The sequence below is a fragment of the Acomys russatus genome, chromosome 1, assembly GCF_903995435.1.
Source record: "Acomys russatus chromosome 1, mAcoRus1.1, whole genome shotgun sequence".
Lineage (NCBI taxonomy): Eukaryota > Metazoa > Chordata > Mammalia > Rodentia > Muridae > Acomys > Acomys russatus.
Window position 1 is genome coordinate 109417588 of NC_067137.1, and position 17242 is coordinate 109434829.

At 47.5% G+C, this 17242-nt stretch overlaps 1 protein-coding gene across 1 annotated transcript in view; it reads left to right on the forward strand.

Annotated features, from left to right (window-relative positions):
- Nucleotides 1-4056: 4056 nt before the first annotated feature.
- Dglucy (D-glutamate cyclase) overlaps nt 4057-17242 on the forward strand; it is a 47210-nt gene continuing 34024 nt past the window's right edge. The window contains exons 1-5 of the mRNA XM_051150532.1: nt 4057-4183; nt 8086-8236; nt 11335-11533; nt 14046-14196; nt 15744-15866. Of these exons, the coding sequence (XP_051006489.1) occupies nt 4087-4183; nt 8086-8236; nt 11335-11533; nt 14046-14196; nt 15744-15866 (721 nt within the window). The 5' untranslated portion in view covers nt 4057-4086. The remainder of the gene's footprint in view (nt 4184-8085; nt 8237-11334; nt 11534-14045; nt 14197-15743; nt 15867-17242) is intronic.

Sequence of the window (17242 nt, forward strand, 5' to 3'; positions counted from 1 at the left end):
TTCAGTCATATAAGCTCAGATTTCATTTTCACTAGGTTTCTTTTTTCTTTCTTTCTTTCTTTTGAGAGACGATCTGGCTACATAGCCAAGACTTGCTTCAAATTTATGTAGGCCAGTCTGGCCTTGAATTGGCAATCCTCCTGCCTCAGCCTCCTAATTGATGAGACTAGAGACATTTGCCATCATGCTTGACTACTAAACTTATCTATGTTTAAATAAAATACTCACTTTTGGGTACTTTGTTATAACAGAAAGTAGACTAAGACAAAAGCATCCATAGTAATATAACCAATCCCAGATGTGTACAATTAGCTTTTACTTAGCTGTCTCTAAATTATTTATATGACAAGCAACACTGACATGTACTCTGGGATTTTATTTGCTATTTGAAAATATCTAAGCCGGGCGGTGGTGGCGCATGCCTTTAATTCCAGCACTTGGGAGGCAGAGGCAGGCGGATCACTGTGAGTTTGAGGCCATCCTGGTCTACAAAGTGCATCTAGGACAGCCAGGGCTACACAGAGAAACCTTTTCTTGAAAATCCAAAAAGAAAAAAAAAAAGAAAATATCTTAGAATGCATTCCTAGAATTGAATTGCTTGAATAAAGCAAAGGAGTTGCTCTGTGATGGTGGAATTTCCGTCATCTACCATAGGGGTGGACCAGATATTTTGACTCTGGAGTTTGGATGTGTCAGACCCTGCTGAGAGGACAGTTGTCTTTGGGTCCCATTATTGACACCTTTGACGCTAGAGAATAATATCTGTGGATGTAATAATTTGTTCTTCTCTAAAAAGAAAAGAGAGTTCTTGGTAGGAAAGTGGCTTCTTGGAGCCACTCCCCTGACTCACATTTGGATCTTGTCTCCTCTTTCTTCTAGAGGAAGATACTGAGGAAGGAGATACCTGGGCCACCCAGCGGTGGGATTCCTCAGAGGTTATGATGAAAACCAGGAGTTCAGTAGTCAGTCCTTGAAGAAACATATGGATTCTGACCCTACAATCATGTTGTGGTTAATAAGGAATGATCTGTGGCATTGCTAAGATATACTGATTCTTAGCACCCTAAATGGATGGATGATAAATGCATGGATGGATGATAGATGGATGGATGGATGGGTGAATGAATGATGGATGGATGGATAATGGATGAATGGGAATGGATGGATGGATGGATGGGGCTGAATGGATGGATGGATGGATAGGGCTGGATGGATGGATGAATGGATGAAGATAGATGAGTTGGTGGATGATGGAAGGAATATAGATGGATGAATGGAGGTATGGGTGGATGATTACACAGATATGTAAATATATAGATGTGGGTAGGTAGTTACCAATCATTCATAGACTTAAATCAGGTTTGGATTTGGTTTCCACCCATTAATTATGGGAGTTGGGGTAACTTCTCGTATTGTAAATACCAATAGATGATGCCAGGCACACAGTGGTTGCTCAGAGATGGTGGCAGAAGCTGTCATTTGTTGTAAGCAGACAGTCTTCTTCCTTTGTTCAGGGAACAACCCATAAGATAGGAAGTTAGATGCCAGGTAGGACACTGAATTTTTTTCTTCTTGCTGAGCATGCACATGGCAAACCTGCAGCATGCATTCCACATACTTATTTCTAGGTTGGGAAATCAATCAAGTATCCACTTATGTTCTTCCTTGCTTGTTTGCTTTCTTCCTTCCTTCTTTGTTTCTTTCTTGTTTTTTGAGACAGGGTCTCTCTGTGTAGCCTTGGCTGTCCCGGAACTCACTCTGTAGTCCAGGCTGGCCTCGAACTCACAGAGATCTGTCTCCCTCTGCCTCCTGAGTGCTGGGATTAAAAGCGAGTACCACCAATCACCAGGCTTATCCACTTACATTTTTATTAACACAGTAGATAAACAAAGAGAAGGAAGGCAACACCCCTCAGCAAATGGACTAAAGCTTTCGCTGATTTCTAGCTCAGCTTTCGCTTGCTGTTGGGTGTCGTGGATGTCTCACTTCAGACAATCATTCATCCTTCAGCTACATGTGGAGCTGACAGGGGTTTGTGTCCCATATGGCTGCAGAACAGTTCTGTCTTTGGCCTTAACTGAGTGCCAGATGGAGGTGCTAAGTCTCCTGCAGTGACTCTGGGAACCACAGACATCCAGGACCTCAGCTGCTGACTAGCTGCTTGGCCTGGAGTCAGGCCTGCCAGCTCAGGAGGCAAGCACCAGTTCATGTGCCAGAGCAGCTGCCTTAGGCCTCAGTTGTGCCTTCCATTGGGGCCTGGACTCCAACCTCACCTGACCCTTTAGGCTCCATCCCAGCTAGGACTAACTGTTCTCTCCTCTGTGTGCTCTTTGTTTGCAGCTCTTAAATCAAAGCACTCAAGCCAGTTTTAAATGCATCTCTCTTCTTCCTAGAGCACGCCTGTTCTTTTGTTTGCTTGGGATTCTGTACAAGTTCAAATCTTTCTTAAATTAGACCTGCAGCTTACATGGTTTTCTACCAAAGAGATTGGCTAGAGTTAAAAACACAAATTGGTGGTTTTGAATCTAGTTGAATCGGTCTCTTTTGATAAAAAGGGTTGTGGAAAAATCAGACTTCTCCAAATTCCTCACTGTAACACTGCTCTTGAGCCATGCTCTCTTCCACTCTGCAGTCAACCAGTCATTCAACAAACACTTGCTTTTACATTCTTACACCAGGCACTACAAAGATAAAAAGGATGTGGGTCAGAGGTCAGTGGTGTTAGCTAACCCATCTGAACACTAGTGTCATATAAGAAATCAACTTACAAGACCTCTCTCTAGGCACAATTTCCTATCACTTTGGTATCTTTTCTACTTTTTTGGTTTTTGGTTTTTCAAGACAGGGTCTCTCTGTGTAGCCTTGGCTGTCCTGGACTTGCTTTGTAGCCCAGGCTGGCCTTGAACTCACAGCAATCTGCCTGCCTCTGCCTCCAGAGTGCTGGGATTAAAGGCATGCACGACCACCCCTGGCTCATTTCTACTTTTTTAAATCATTTTTAATAATTTCTATTTCTGAAATAATTTTTAAGCTTCGTATGTAGTATATGTGTTCATACATGTTCACACATGTGCGACAGATACATGTACAGGAGTGCATGGCTGCTTCAAGGCTAGAGGTCAAGGTCGATATCTTCCTTAGTCACTCTCCACCTTGTTTTCCTGGACAAGGTCTCTCGTTGAGCCTGGAGCTCACTCCCTGGTAAGACTGGCTGGCCAGCAAGTCCCAGAGCCCCTCCTGTCTCCACCTCCCTAGTGCTGCACACACTTTGAAGCACGCTCTGCCACGCGTGGTGCACGTGGATGCCGGAGATCTGGCCTCGGGTCCTTGTGCTTCCACGGCAAGCACTTCGCCGAGTGATTGCCCCAGTCTCGGGTTTTAAACTTTTCATTGTAATCTTAAAACATATCCTGTAAAATGTACAATGTTTATTTACTTATGAAAGCCCGAATAAATCACTGTGGGAAGAGGGAGCGGCATAAGCAAAAAACCCCAAGTCACATCAAAAGTCACAGGAGATAGCTAAGAGAGATGGGGTTCCATTTGTGATTGTAAGTACCATTTCCTCATTTCCCTGGCCATGGAGAGAATTTCGGGATATACTGTGTACTTGAGTTGTCATAGGTGCTCTGCAGCCTGTGAAGAAGTCTAAGATGTGTCCCTGTCTGCTGAGCACTGGGGAGAGAATGGAGTTCGAAGTCAAGTACAACATTAGGCCGTTGTGGCTCCAGCCCCAAAAGAGTAGTTCAAACAATGTTCTGAGAGCAAGGAGGCCCTGTCCCAGCCTAATGGCTGCTCCGCAGAGGACTGGATTCTCAGCTGCTTCTTAGAACACAAAGACCCTCAGAGTGGGATAGAAGACACCCCGGTTCAGGAGATGAGCATACAGAAGTCACCAAGTGTTAGGAATTTCTCCCTGGACCCCGAGACCTGTCTTGGGGAAGATCTTACTCCAAACAGTGCTTGGCCATAGACAGTCCAGGACATAGAATCCAACACCAGCTCTGCCTAAAGGGAGTCTGCCTCTAACCTCTGCCTTCCTCCATTGCGCAGGTTCCCTGCAGCCTAACCAGGGATGGTGGTCTGATGCCTTTCTCACTTCTCTTGAGATCCTTTCTTCCCTCCATCGTAAGGAGTCTACCAAAGGCAGCACACGTCAGACATACATCCAGCATGACTGAAGGTTAGTGGGACGAGACGGTTGTCTGAGTGTTTGATTGGTTGGTTTTATTAAGACAGGGTTTCAGGTAGTTAGCCCAGTGCTTCAGTTCTTGGGTCCCGGCCCTAACTGCCCCTAAATGACAAATTGTAACCCAGAAGTAGAAGCCAAATTAAACCCTTTCCTCCTCGAGTTACTTTTGGTCATGGTGTTTACAACAGCACTAGAAAGGGAAGCTAGAACAGTCCCCAACACGGTGCCAGACTTCTTTCAGGAGTAGCTCAGGACTCCAAGAGAAAGCAGTCTGTTGAGGCATGTAGGCAAGTCATAGCTCCAGACTGCTTACACCACAGACTAAGGTCCTCTCAGCCTGAGTCAGGGAAGGCGGCCCACTAGTACGTAAATGGCAGAAGCAGAATGGGTAGAGATGATTCCCAAGGCCTATCAAAGCCACCCCAGCCAGTGACTTCCTGGGACCTCAAGGAGGCCTTGGGCCTCCCTGTGAGTAAACTGTGTGACCGTCCCAGGCTTGTTTACAAAATGAAAATGAGGACAGGCTCCTCCCCAGGACCCTCCTGGAGGGACCCTTGGCACATCATGTCCTTCCAACTGCTCCTGACCCATCAGGAAAACGTACTGTGTCCCCAGAGCTGGAAACTCCAACCTAGAGCTGAGTCGCAAAGGCTTTCTGATTGAAAGCACTAAAGGACTTTTTTCTTCTTTTCTGTGTCTTCTTCTTGTTAAAAAATTGATTTTTTTGGTTAAAAGACTTAGAATAAATCACTCAGTTTCTCTCCACAAAGAGAAAGTTATGACCTTAAATGGAACCTGAGAGCCCCAGGGGTACATGAATCACCCTGGTTGTGAGGCACCCTCACCTACAAGTGTGGTCTGCCCCACCGCCCTCTGATGAGGACAACTCAGGACTCTTCTATTCATCTCCCTCAGTGGAGGTGAACAAAACCTAAGCTCAGCTCCCAAAGTGCATTTAATTAAAGAGGAAACAAAGAAGCTTTGTGTCCCTAATGCCTCCTTGATGTATTGCATTAAAAATCCAATTTGTCCTCACAATAGGCTTTGGAGGGGAAAGGCAGAGGGAGGCCTTTTAAGCTGGCTCCTTCCCCTCCACCTCACTGCAGGTGCAGGTCACTGGGGAGCCCTGGCTGGGCCTGCTTGAGAAGTCCAACAGCATCCTCCGACAGGAAGCCTGTGGGTGACCTTGGCAGATGAGTAGCAGCACTGCTTCACCACTTACTGGTCCTGGGGTTCTCCCAGAAGATGGTCATGTCTTCTTCACCCCCTTTCTCTGAGGAAGTCTTGGACCCATCATACAAAGACCCCCAAGCCCGCAACCCACTGGATACAGTGCCATGACAAAGAGTTTGCCACGAATCCCTTAGCACAGTCCAACCTGGAGCACCATGAGCGCACAGTAGACATCTGCTAACAGTGTTCTTGTAGAGCAGAAGCGTCCACCATGGCGCACATCTGGCAGTTAGGAAAATGGTTCCTGAGCTTATTTCTCCAGCAGAGCACAGCTCTGTCTGTGGTGTGGTCTCTGTCTTAACTATAGCAAAACATCTGACATTGGGCATGATGGTTGCCTGTCCTCGTTGCTGTGACAAGCAACTTATGAAAGGTTCTGGCTCACAGTTCCAGGTGCTACAGTCCACTGCGGGAAAGATAGGGCTTTAGGAGCAGGAGTCACATGATCACATGGCACCGGCCGCCAAGAAGCAGAGGGAGGTGATGATGATGCTTAGCCCACTTTTTCCTTTTTGTTTAGTCCTGAACCCCAGCCTATGGCATTCATACTTAGAGTCATAAGGGTCCAAAAATCACTGAAGGAAGACCCAGACTCAAATAGCATGTAAAAACGAAGAGCACTTATTCTGCAGAAACAGCCTGCCATGCAGGGTGTGTGTGTGTGTGTGTGTGTGTGTGTGTGTGTGTGAGAGAGAGAGAGAGAGAGAGAGAGAGAGAGAGAGAGAGAGAGAGAGAGAGAGAGAGAGAGAGAGAGAGAGAGAGAGAGAGACAGAGAGAGAGAGAGAGAGAGAGAGACAGAGAGAGAGAGAGAGAGAGAGAGAGAGAGAGAGAGAGACAGAGAGAGAGAGAGAGAGAGAGAGCATCCACATAAAATGGCAGTGACCCCGTGGAGGGGGCAGGGGGAACTCTCAGGCTCTTTAAAGGCTTCTAGGGGAATTCTTTCTGTGACTATATGACTCTATCTGGAATTCACTGGTCCCTGTGGAGGTGGGCCAGTATGTGACTCTAGTCATGTCCTTTTAGCAATGCGCAGCCCTCACATTCCCCCCAAGTGTTCTTCCCTCTCAAATCCTTGAGTGGGGTTTAAGGGCTGATATTGGGGTTTTAACACTGTGAGTTGAAGAGTAGAGCTCTAACCGGGCTCAGCCTAGCCCTTCAGAATGAGTCTTCCTACCTCAATTAACCTTGTCTACCCATGCTCAGATATTGGTGTCCATGGTGATTCTAAATCCCATCAAGTCGATAGTCAAGGTTAATTCACCATAGTAGATAGTTTATAAAAAGAATGAGTTTCTGTTAGTACACAGCTTGGGAAACTAGAGACCCTAAGACCCTGGTGCTGGAATCCAGCAGGGGCCTCATACAGCTCTAATTCATGGTGAAAAGTGGAAGGCAAGCAGCTACATGCCAGAGGGAGAGCAGGAATGGGGACGGTGCTCTAAAATAACTGCTTTTGTAGAAAGTAAGCCAGTTTCGTGAGAATAAAACTTCACATGAGAAAATATTAACCCACTGATGAGGGTTGCAGCCATGGCCCAAAAAACACCCTCCCACCGACATATAGAAGAACCAAAGTTCCAACTCATGGACTTCTAGAGACTTCCCCAAACATGACAATCTTAGTATCATAACACCGGAAAAGGTATAGAGAAGAGCACCAACATCACTTGTAGTCTTGTCACCTGGAGACAACCATGATTATTATGCAGATATAATCCTTTGAGTTATTTCACCAATTTTATAAAGAGAGGAGGAGAGAAGAGAGAAAGCATATCTGTATCCCCTGAAACTATGAACCAAAAGTGAGTCCTTCCTCCTTCTAGTTGCTTTTTTCATTCAGTGAGAGAAGTAACAAGCACAGCATATTGCAACCACAGTGTCGCCCGTGACACAGCCACCAGGACTGCAAACATGAAAAAGATATGCAGCACCAAGTACCAGAGATGCCCATGATGGGTGGCTGTGCCAGTCAGTAGAAACCACAAAAGGAAGTTGCTGGGTGATGTTTAGTAAAGTTGACTGGGCTTTTCTACTGTAAGCCCAGATTCATGTCAAATGGGAGAGCACAAGTATACTCACCAAATGTATGCTCTGTGATGCTCATGGAGGTGCCATTTGCAATAACCCAAGTTAAAAGTCCCTCCCCACCCCACCTCACCCCCAGTAGACAGGGGTCAATTCTCATTGTGTGACTACACCAGTAAATGCAATGGTATGGGTCAATCCCAGACATTAGTGAAAGAATTAGGGCTTTAAAAATATATGGTCTATGGTTCCATTATATGAAGTTCAGTAATGGGACCTGTGTGGTTAGAAGTTATGGACCAGCAAGGGTACTGACTCTGAGGAGCTGGCCATGCAGTCTCTCAATCTGGGTGCTTAATAGGTGAGTGGGTGCATTATGTAAAAAGTGCTAGACTGTATACTTTCAATTTGTTTGTTTGTTTGTTGAGACAGCCTTATTTTGTAGCCCAGGTTTACCTCAGACTTGTGACCTCCTGCCTCAGTCTCTTGGGTGCTAGGGTTATATGTATGCTCCTTCACCATACACAGCTATATATTTAAGCACACGTTTGTATGCATCTGAATCATGTCAGTCAACAACCAAGTGCGCAAACAGCAACCAAGTGTGCCTCTGTCCCATCTCCCACCCAACCCAGGACTCCAACCAGCTAGTGTGGTGGTCCTGCCCAGATCCTTAGCACCAGCCTTTGAAAGCTTCTGCCAAGCCAACCATGGTCTTCTACCCCTATTGGGCCAAAGTGAGCCCAGGAAGATGCTGCTTCACCTGAATACTGTTCCAGATATAAGGTAAGAAGCCTGTGCTACAGTAGTTGTAAGCAAGGGAAGATGCTACAGCTGGGGTTCTGTGTTACCAGGCACACTTTGGTCCAGCCTTGGGGACCACACAGGTCCTAGGATGGAGCTTCATATGACCGCTACTCAGGAGCAAGCTGCCCTCTCTACCTTTCCCACTTCATACCTTCTCCTCCAACCCCACACCTGCCCTTGTGTCTGCCCACGCCTGGAGATGTCTTAGTTTCATTTCCTATTGTCATGATTAAATACCCTGATAAAAGCACTTTGGGAAAAAGGGTTTATCTTAGCTCACAATTACTAGGGTAGTCAAGGTGGCAGGACCGGAAGCAGTCAGTTACATTATATTCATAGTCAAGAGAAAAGAAAAACCAATAAATTGGGGTTGGGGCATAGGATCTCACTATCTACCCTTGGTTGGCTTGGAACTAGCTGTGTAGACCAGGTTGGCCTTGAACTCATAGAGATGTGTCTGCCTCTGCCTCCTGAGTGCTGGGATTAGAGTTGTGCACTACCATACCTGGCTCAAGAGCAATACATTAATCATGCACGCCAGTGTATGCTCATCTTTCCTGCTCTTTCTTACAGAGCTCAGGATCTCCTTGCCTAGGGAATGGTGCCACCCACAGGAGATAGGTCTTCCCACTGCAGTTAATTAATATAATTTCCCAAAGCTATTCTTAAAAAAAAAGATTTATTGGGGGCTGGAGAGATGGCTCAGAGGTTAAGAGCACTGACTGCTCTTTTAGAGGTCCTGAGTTCAATTCCCAGTAACCACATGGTGGCACACAATCATCTATAATGTGATCTAATGCCCTCTTCTGACAGGCAGACATACATGCAGGCGGAGCACTGTATACATAATAATAAATAAATAAATCTTTTTAAAAAAGATGTATTTATGTATATGAGTGTTCTATTTGCATGTATGTCTGCATAACAGAAGAAGGCACCAGTCCCAGTATAGATGGTTGTGAGCCACCTCATGGGTGCTGAGAATTGAGCCCAGGACCTCTGGAAGAGCAGTCAGTGCTCTTAACTGCTGAGCTATCTCTCCAGCCTCTCCCAAAGACATTCCTACAGGCCAACCTGAGACTCTCTTCCCACGTGATTCTAGCTAGTGTCAAATCAACAATTAAAAGTACCCATGACAGGCACTACCACCTGTTACTTAATCTTTCCTACCAAAAAAGCCTTTGCACAGGATTAAGAAGAAAAGAGTAATGCTCGTATCACTAAGCCCAGAGGAAAATACCATTCATATTGTGCATGTTTGCCCAGACTCTTAAACAGCAGACATCCCCCTTAGCTCCTGTTCACACTCCACAGTTTCAGTTACCCACCGGTGACCAGTGTCTAAAAATATTGCACGGAAAGCTTCAGGAATAAACAACTCAATGTTTTAAATAACTTTTACTACAGTATACCATAATTAGTGGGTATCTCTTACTTATAAAGTAAATGTCAGGTGTAGAAATATAAGGGGAAATAACATGTAAGGGCTGGGGCTAGCTAATGTCGGGCATGCACTGGGGTTACTAAATGTATTCCCACACATAATAGGTGAGTCTCCAAGGTGACCCTGGAAATCCTGCCTCAGTGCCTCTCAACTATGCCCTAGCTTTGTTCACAAAGCTGGCTACAGCGTCCATCTTCTCTGACCTAGACTATAAGACACTATAATGCTCCTTATCTTTCTCCCACTCTCTCCTCCCTCTGCGCTATCTTCTACTCACCCAGGAAAGTGGCCTTATCTAAATCTTCATCGGATCATGTGACTCTACAATTTCAAAGTGTCCCAGAGCTTGCCTGTGGCCTGTGCCTTAGCCCCATCTCAAGACTAGTGGTGACCCGGCTCCAGCTCAGCTTCTCCTGACACTCAGGCCACCTCTAGCTCTCCCCCAAGGCATGGCTTCCCATTATCATTCTGTAGGCCCAAGGATCAGAGGGCCCCTCAAAAATGCTACTGGGGGCCTGAGCTGGTACTTCTGTCTTGCCAGCTTGGAGCCTCCTGGTGCAGACCTCTCATGGGTCCCATACTCAGCGCCTCCACCCTTAGCACCTCCTGTTACCTCTGCCTATGTGTGCTTTCCTCCTTATCCAACCTGTAAACTCCTATTTATGCCTCAAGACCCAACACTTCCCGCTTCGTGGGTTGTTAGCTTTCCACCACTATGAGAAATACCCAAGGCAATCATCTTAAAGACAGAAAGGTGTGGTTTACTGTTTTGGAGTCCTCAGTCCGTGGTCGACTGGCTATCACTTGGACCTGTGGCAAAGCACTACATCACAGGGGGGCATGGAGTGGAGGAAAGCTGCTCGTGAAGCAGAGACAATGAAAACGTCGCAACTGCTTCATCAAGGGGATGTCCCCAATGACCTCGCTTCCTCTTGCTAGTCCTCACCCCTTAAATGTCCATACCTGCCAAAGCCACCAAAGGTTGGGATCACCCATTCAACCCAGGAGCTTCTGGGATACTGGACATCCAAAGCAGAGAGGTAGAAGAGGAATCTTCTTGTTGGCCTGTGTTTCTCCACTGTCCAGACATGTGCTGCTCCGTGTAGCAGGTGCCTGGAGGTGGCCATCACATCCTGGCCATTCGTACAGCAACCTCGTCCCTTGGCACATGACTAGAAAGGAAGAAGAGCTCAGCAAATGATTTGGGGCGAGCAGAGATGAAGCTTGTACCACCTGAGGTTATCAGCCTCATAGGAGAGTCCTCTGTGGAGAGAGAAGGCCTTACCCTGTGAGCTCGGAGAGGTCCCTTGAGGCCACCAGCCTCTGTCTGAGTTGGCCAGCAACCCTCCTTGACAGAAAATCCACCAACAGTTTATTCTTGTGGGCCTGGTTGATCTCATGCTGAGCTTCAGGAAACCGAATGGGGTGGGGCCCACAGGTTATGTTTTTCACATGTTGATTCGGTAGCTTTGGTTTGGTCATGCTTCAGGACACTAGCAAAGCCCCTAGGTGACAACCAGGTACCCTAGTGTAGAGCAGCCCTGATACTCCCTCCACTGCCCAACTAAAAAGCACATCACTGGGGGACCATACAAAGAGCCAGGGGCTCATGAGTACTGCCTTGTTCCTCCAGGACCATCCATCCACAGTTCCAGAAATACGAGTTTGGCACCTGCACAGGCACCGTGGCCTCACTGGAAGAGTACTCAGAGCTCCTGAAGGACATGGTGACTTTCCTCATGGACTGCAGCTTCTCCATAGAAGATGCCTTGGAGCAGGCGGGGATCCCCAGGAGAGACCCGGCAGGTCCCAACCACATAGGAGCTTACAAGGTAGGGCCACGCCCCTGGGCAACATGGCTTGAAAATGTGCACGGAGTCGTCTTTCTCTGTGGTGGCGAGAACATTGGTACAGGAAACAGAAACCCTAAGCCAGGCCCAGGCAAAGCCATTAGCCTCTAAGCCAGCCTCTCTTCCACCCACTTCTGATATGGCCTGTATATAAATGTGTGTTCAGTCCAGAGGTCAGCTGGTGCTCATCAGGAGTGGTACACCTTGTTTCCTGTTAAATTGCACTTACTTGGAGAAGAGTGGCTTGGGTAGGGCAATGCACACGTGGAGGTTGGAGGACAACTTACAGTAATCAGTTCTTTCCTTCCACCATGTGGGGCTTGGGAACCAAGCTCAAGTCATAAGGCACGGCAGCAAGTGCCTTTACCCGCTGGTCATTTCACAGGCCCCACCTTGGCTTTTGAGACAAGGTCTCTTAGTGGGGGGAGTCACTGATTAAGGCTAAGGATGCTCTTTTCTCCATCTCCCCCAGTGCTGTAATTACAGGCACAGGTGGCCACTGAAGATTAACAAAGGCTGGAGGGTGGCCTCTCCTGGGGACACTCCTGCTCTTAGGGACTGTCCCTGGCTGAGTTGATGAGCTTGTCTTCCTGCTAAAATGGGAGAAGAAAGGAGTCACTGCCCCTACTGCCTCCTTCCCAGATGCTGTTGGGACAAGTCTGGCCTCTCACTCTGGCCTCCCTGTGCACATGACCAGCCTTCCGGCTTCCCTGTGCACGTGACTGCAGAGTTCATCTTGAGCACTGTTTGTTATGTTGATTACAAAGGTGTCCCCCTTTGGCCCCTGTCAGAGAGACCTGGATTATATCGGGTCAGAAACAAGATTGTCTCCATCCTGCACTACCCTTGAAGGTGCAAGAGACTGGACTGAAGTGACAGGGGGGGTGAGGACAGAGCCCAGAGCCCTGGCCACTGCCTGGGACCCACTAGTATTTGTAGCAAGTGAGAGCTGGGACAGCCACAGGCACATCAGCACAGCCCCTCATTTGAAATGAAGAAAAGAAGATCTAGAGGATGAGAAATAGGGACCTACCAGGTCCCAAAGCCCACTGGAACCAAACCCTTGACTGATGTGGTGATTGAAGGAAGCTTTGCCCAGAGGCTCGGTGTCTATAGATGTTCACCACAGCCTGTCAGTTAACCATGACACCTCAGTGCCCCTTCTCTCCATGGTTACCTTGCAGCTTCGTCTGTAGCAACCCGACCCCCACTGCCCTTAGGTCCTGAGATGGCTGTACAGCCACCTTGAGTGCGAATGATGGCCTGGATAGATGGTCCATCCTAAACAGAGGCATCTCAGTCCCCCAGGAGCACTGCCTGGCTTTGTAAGTGGCCTACATGTGCCTTCACTCTGTGCCAGGTGCTGTCACAGAGACACCAGGCTGGCAGCACACCAGAGCCTCATCCTGCTGTTGCCAGGGTGGTAACAGCAAGCCACTTAAGTGGCAGCCAAAGTTGCCTCAGTGGATTATGGTCCTGGCTGTGCTCTGAACCTGTCGTAAGCCCCACTGCAGGGGGAGAAGAAATGTACCACCAGTGAAAGTCACCCAGGTCGCCCTGTGCAGACTCTACGAAGGGAGGACTAGGGCATCCGGGGACAGGCTCGTCTCTGTGGAATCCAGAAGTGCAGCAGGCAGTGAGACTGGGTGGGGAATCTCTCTCTCTCTCTCTCTCTCTCTCTCTCTTTCTCTCTCTCTCTCTCTCTCTCTCTCTCTCTCTCTCTCTGTGTGTGTGTGTGTGTGTGTGTGTGTGTGTGTGTGTGTGTGTGTGTGTTTTATAAACCAGATGAAATTTAGCATTTCTTTCAGTTTGTAATGTTGGTGACAAAGGACTGTTGGATCAACAGCTCCTGTAGCGTTGTGGCTGATAAAGTATTTAGCAAATAGCTTCAAATCACAGTACAGTTCTCAGACTCTCAAAGACCCCTCTACACTGATACTCCAAAATGACAACAGCAGCAGACCCGCCGGTCTGGCCTCTTAGCTGTTAGTGGGAAGCACGCCGTTTCCAGGCTCTGGTGACCACATCTGGTCATTCGCAGTAATCTTGGTCTCCTCTTCTCTTCCTCACCTCTTTGCTGTCCCACCTGTGTGTTTATGTTTTAAGGCAGGCTCTCCTGTGTCACCAAGGATAACTCTAAAACTCCACATGTAGTCAAGGCTCAAACTGTCCATCTTCCTGCCTTTGCTTCCCAAGTGCTGGGGCTACATGCCACCCTGAATTTGTTTTTATATGGTTAAAACATTACTCTGCCCAGCTTAGAAGACATATCACACTGCTAAAGAGATGTAGGCAGAGTAAACCCCTCTGCTGGTTTGGTTTTGAGTCGCTCATTATCAACCAGGTGCCCCATCTATGTGGCCCCTGAAAGTAGAAGGTTTGTTTCTAGAACAGCTACTGGCACCTCTGGCTTCTTGCGGCTTCTTGAACTGTGAGTGTTGGTGCCTGAATCTGTGTTGATTTCTATTGTCCCCCTTACATTGTCACTGGTCAGACAACAGTGTCGTGCGCCACCATTGCTGGCTTCTGCTGCCCTCTGGTGGTCACAATGAGACCCATTCCCAAGGACAAGCTGGAAAGGCTGTTGCAGGCCACTCACTCCGTGGGAGGACAGCAAGGACAACCCGTCCACATTGGCGACCCAGGTCAGTGTCTACCCAAGTTGTGGTTCCAACGTGGGCCCGAGAAGCATCCAGGAGCTTGTGCTGTGCTTAGAGAAGTCCCAGAGTCGAGGGCCTGGGCAAGGCCCAGAGGTCCAGTACCAGTTGCCCTCTGGTTTAAGGCACTGCCTTGCTAGACTGGTGACTCTCATCTTGAGGATTTGTGACGCACACACAACTCCTATGAGCACCACATGATCCTCGAATTTGGGGGGCAGAGGGTTGCAGTGGGACTCTTTGTTTTAAGGTGTCCTCTGACCCCCTACATGCATGTTCTGCATGTGCTGCCCACAATCGTGCATCTCTCTCTCTCTCTCTCTCTCTCTCTCTCTCTCTCTCTCTCTCTCTCTCTCTCTCTCTCTCTCTCTCTCTCTCTCCTCTCCTCTCTCTCTCTCTCTCTCTCTCTCTCTCTCTCTCTCTCTCTCTCTCTCTCTCTCTCCACACACACATACACACACACACACACACACACACACACACACACACACACACACACACAATAAGATTAATAAAGAAAACTCAAACTTGCATTTGAACTGTTCATTCACTCTCAGATCCAAATCCGGATGCTGCCCAGGCCTCCTGGGGGTCCCAGAGGGCCTGAGTAAAGCTTGGGGTTGGCCCAGGTGCAAGCCAGTGTCCATGTACTTGACGTTGCCCATCAAAGGCCTGGTGGTCTATGAAAGTACCATCAGCACTACCAGCCTTTCTCACCTAAAACAGCCTCAGGGCCACCCAGCTGAGTTGTCTTATTTGTTGGGATAACCTGGGCCGGACACATGCGTCTTTGTTGTCCCCATCCTTACTGTCAGCAGCATGCCAATAACTCTGGGCCAGAGTGAGGGCTGCTGAAATAACAGAGGCTACAGCTGTGTAACTTAATCTGTATCAAGTCTGTATCAAGATAGCGCGCGCACACACACACACACACACACACACACACACACACACACACACACAAACACTCACACTGCTGGCTTTGTTAGGAATCTGTGTGCTACGAGGCCAGTCCTGAGCTAAACGCACTATAGACTCGCTCTAGAAACCACACCATGCAGCTTGAGATATCAGGCCTGGTTGTACCAGTCAACATGGGCCTAAGTTACAGAACATCCTGATCTGCTAAAGCTTCAACTCCTCATTAATGCCATCATTAACTCCTCCTCCTGTCTCTCCTCTTCTTTTTCCTTTCCATCTGAGGTAATGCTACAGCTAGCATTTTGTTTGTTTGTTCTTTCCTAAGATTTGTTTATTTAATAAGTATACAGTGATCTGCCTGTGTGTAATGCCTGCACACCTTAAGAGGGCACCAAATCTCATTATAGATGGTTGTGAGCCACCATGTGGTTGCTGGGGATTTAACTCAGGACTTTTCAGAGAATAGCTAGTGCTCTTAACCTCTGAGCCATCTCTCTAGCTTACAACTAGCGTCTCTTTGGAGAAAGATTCATAACATACTCAGTGTGTCCATGTAGCTAGTACTGACCAGAGGAATCCTGGTTTTCTTCTTGCTGTTGTTTTTCTATCTGCAGAACTTTTGGGAATCAAGGCACTTTCCAAACCTGACTATGGAAGTTACGTGGAGTGTCGGCCCGAGGACGTCCCAGTGTTCTGGCCTTCTCAGCTGACCAGTCTGGAAGCAGTCATCAGCTGCAGTATGTCGGGGAGCAAGGGCACAACTTCTTTAACTTCCGATGTGCCTCAGTGGGTCTGGAGTTCTTAAAAAAGTTCAGGTTTACAGATTAGTGACTTAAAAATAAACCCAGAAAACACAGGCCTAGAGTTTGGGGTTAGCTCAGTGGCAGAGCACTTTCTTAGCATGCCCAAAGCTCCACCTTGGACCCCAGCACTGGGAAACAAACACAAACATAGGTTAAGAGTCTACAGTGTCTCTCCCCCTTTCTCTGCTAATTCCCAGAGCTGTCCCCTCACCAAAGCAGCCAATGTTTAGCTCAAGAACCTTTTGATTAAATACATTTCCATCTGCTGAAGCTTCACAGCCTGACCTAATGAAGAGCCAACCTTTGGCTTGACGTTTTGAGACCATTTGGAGATTGGTAGGGCTGAATTTTATGATTATGTCTCTCAGTATCTGCTGAGGGCCAGTCCCAGGACCCCTCAGTATGGACATCTAGCTCTCCCAGAAGAGGGTAGTGTTTACACCTCACCTCATCCTCCCGCACACTTTAACTCATCGCTAGAATGTGTATGACTCTTAGTGCAATGTAAGCTCTGCGAATAGCTGTTGTACTCAATTTTTAAAGATGTATTTTATGCATATGAATGTGTTTTGCCTGAACTATGTACATGCAGCATGTACCGAGACCAGAGAGGGCACCAGATCCTCTGGAACTGAAGTAACAGGCAGTTGTGAGCTGCCATACTTTTAACTGCTGAGCCATCTCTCTGTTCCCGTTATATTATATTTATAAAGGTGAATGAGAAGGAAAAGAAAACATGTTTGTCCTCGCCACCTCATTCAAAAGAAAGCACAAATATTCTTTTGAATATTTTCAATCAACAATTGGATGGGTACTAAGAACTAAAAGCAATACCATCAGCACACCCACACACACCCCCACCGCCCGCCAAAGGGGCTGGAGTGGTGTTACAATTAACAGACACAAGAGGGTGCCCCCTAGATCCCAGTAAAGGAATGTAATGAAAATATTGATAGTAGTAACTATTACAGTCCACTGTCATAGACATTGGAAAATCCTGATCAGGTCAGCCACTCTCCCACTATGAAGAGTCAGCTTTAGGGCCGGGCATGGTGGCGCATGCCTGTAATCCCAGCGCTTGGGAGGCAGAGGCAGGCAGATATCTGAGTTTGAGGTCAGCCTGGTCTACAAAGGGAGTCCCAGGACAGCCATGGTTACACAGAGACACCCTGTCTCAGGCAAACAAACAAAAACAAAACAAAACAAAAAACAGAATCCGGTTTAGTGCTACTTTATTTTAATAGCATTCATGAGCGTTTGGCTATCAGAATGGCTTCCTGATATGGTGTTAAGACACGGATTGCACAATC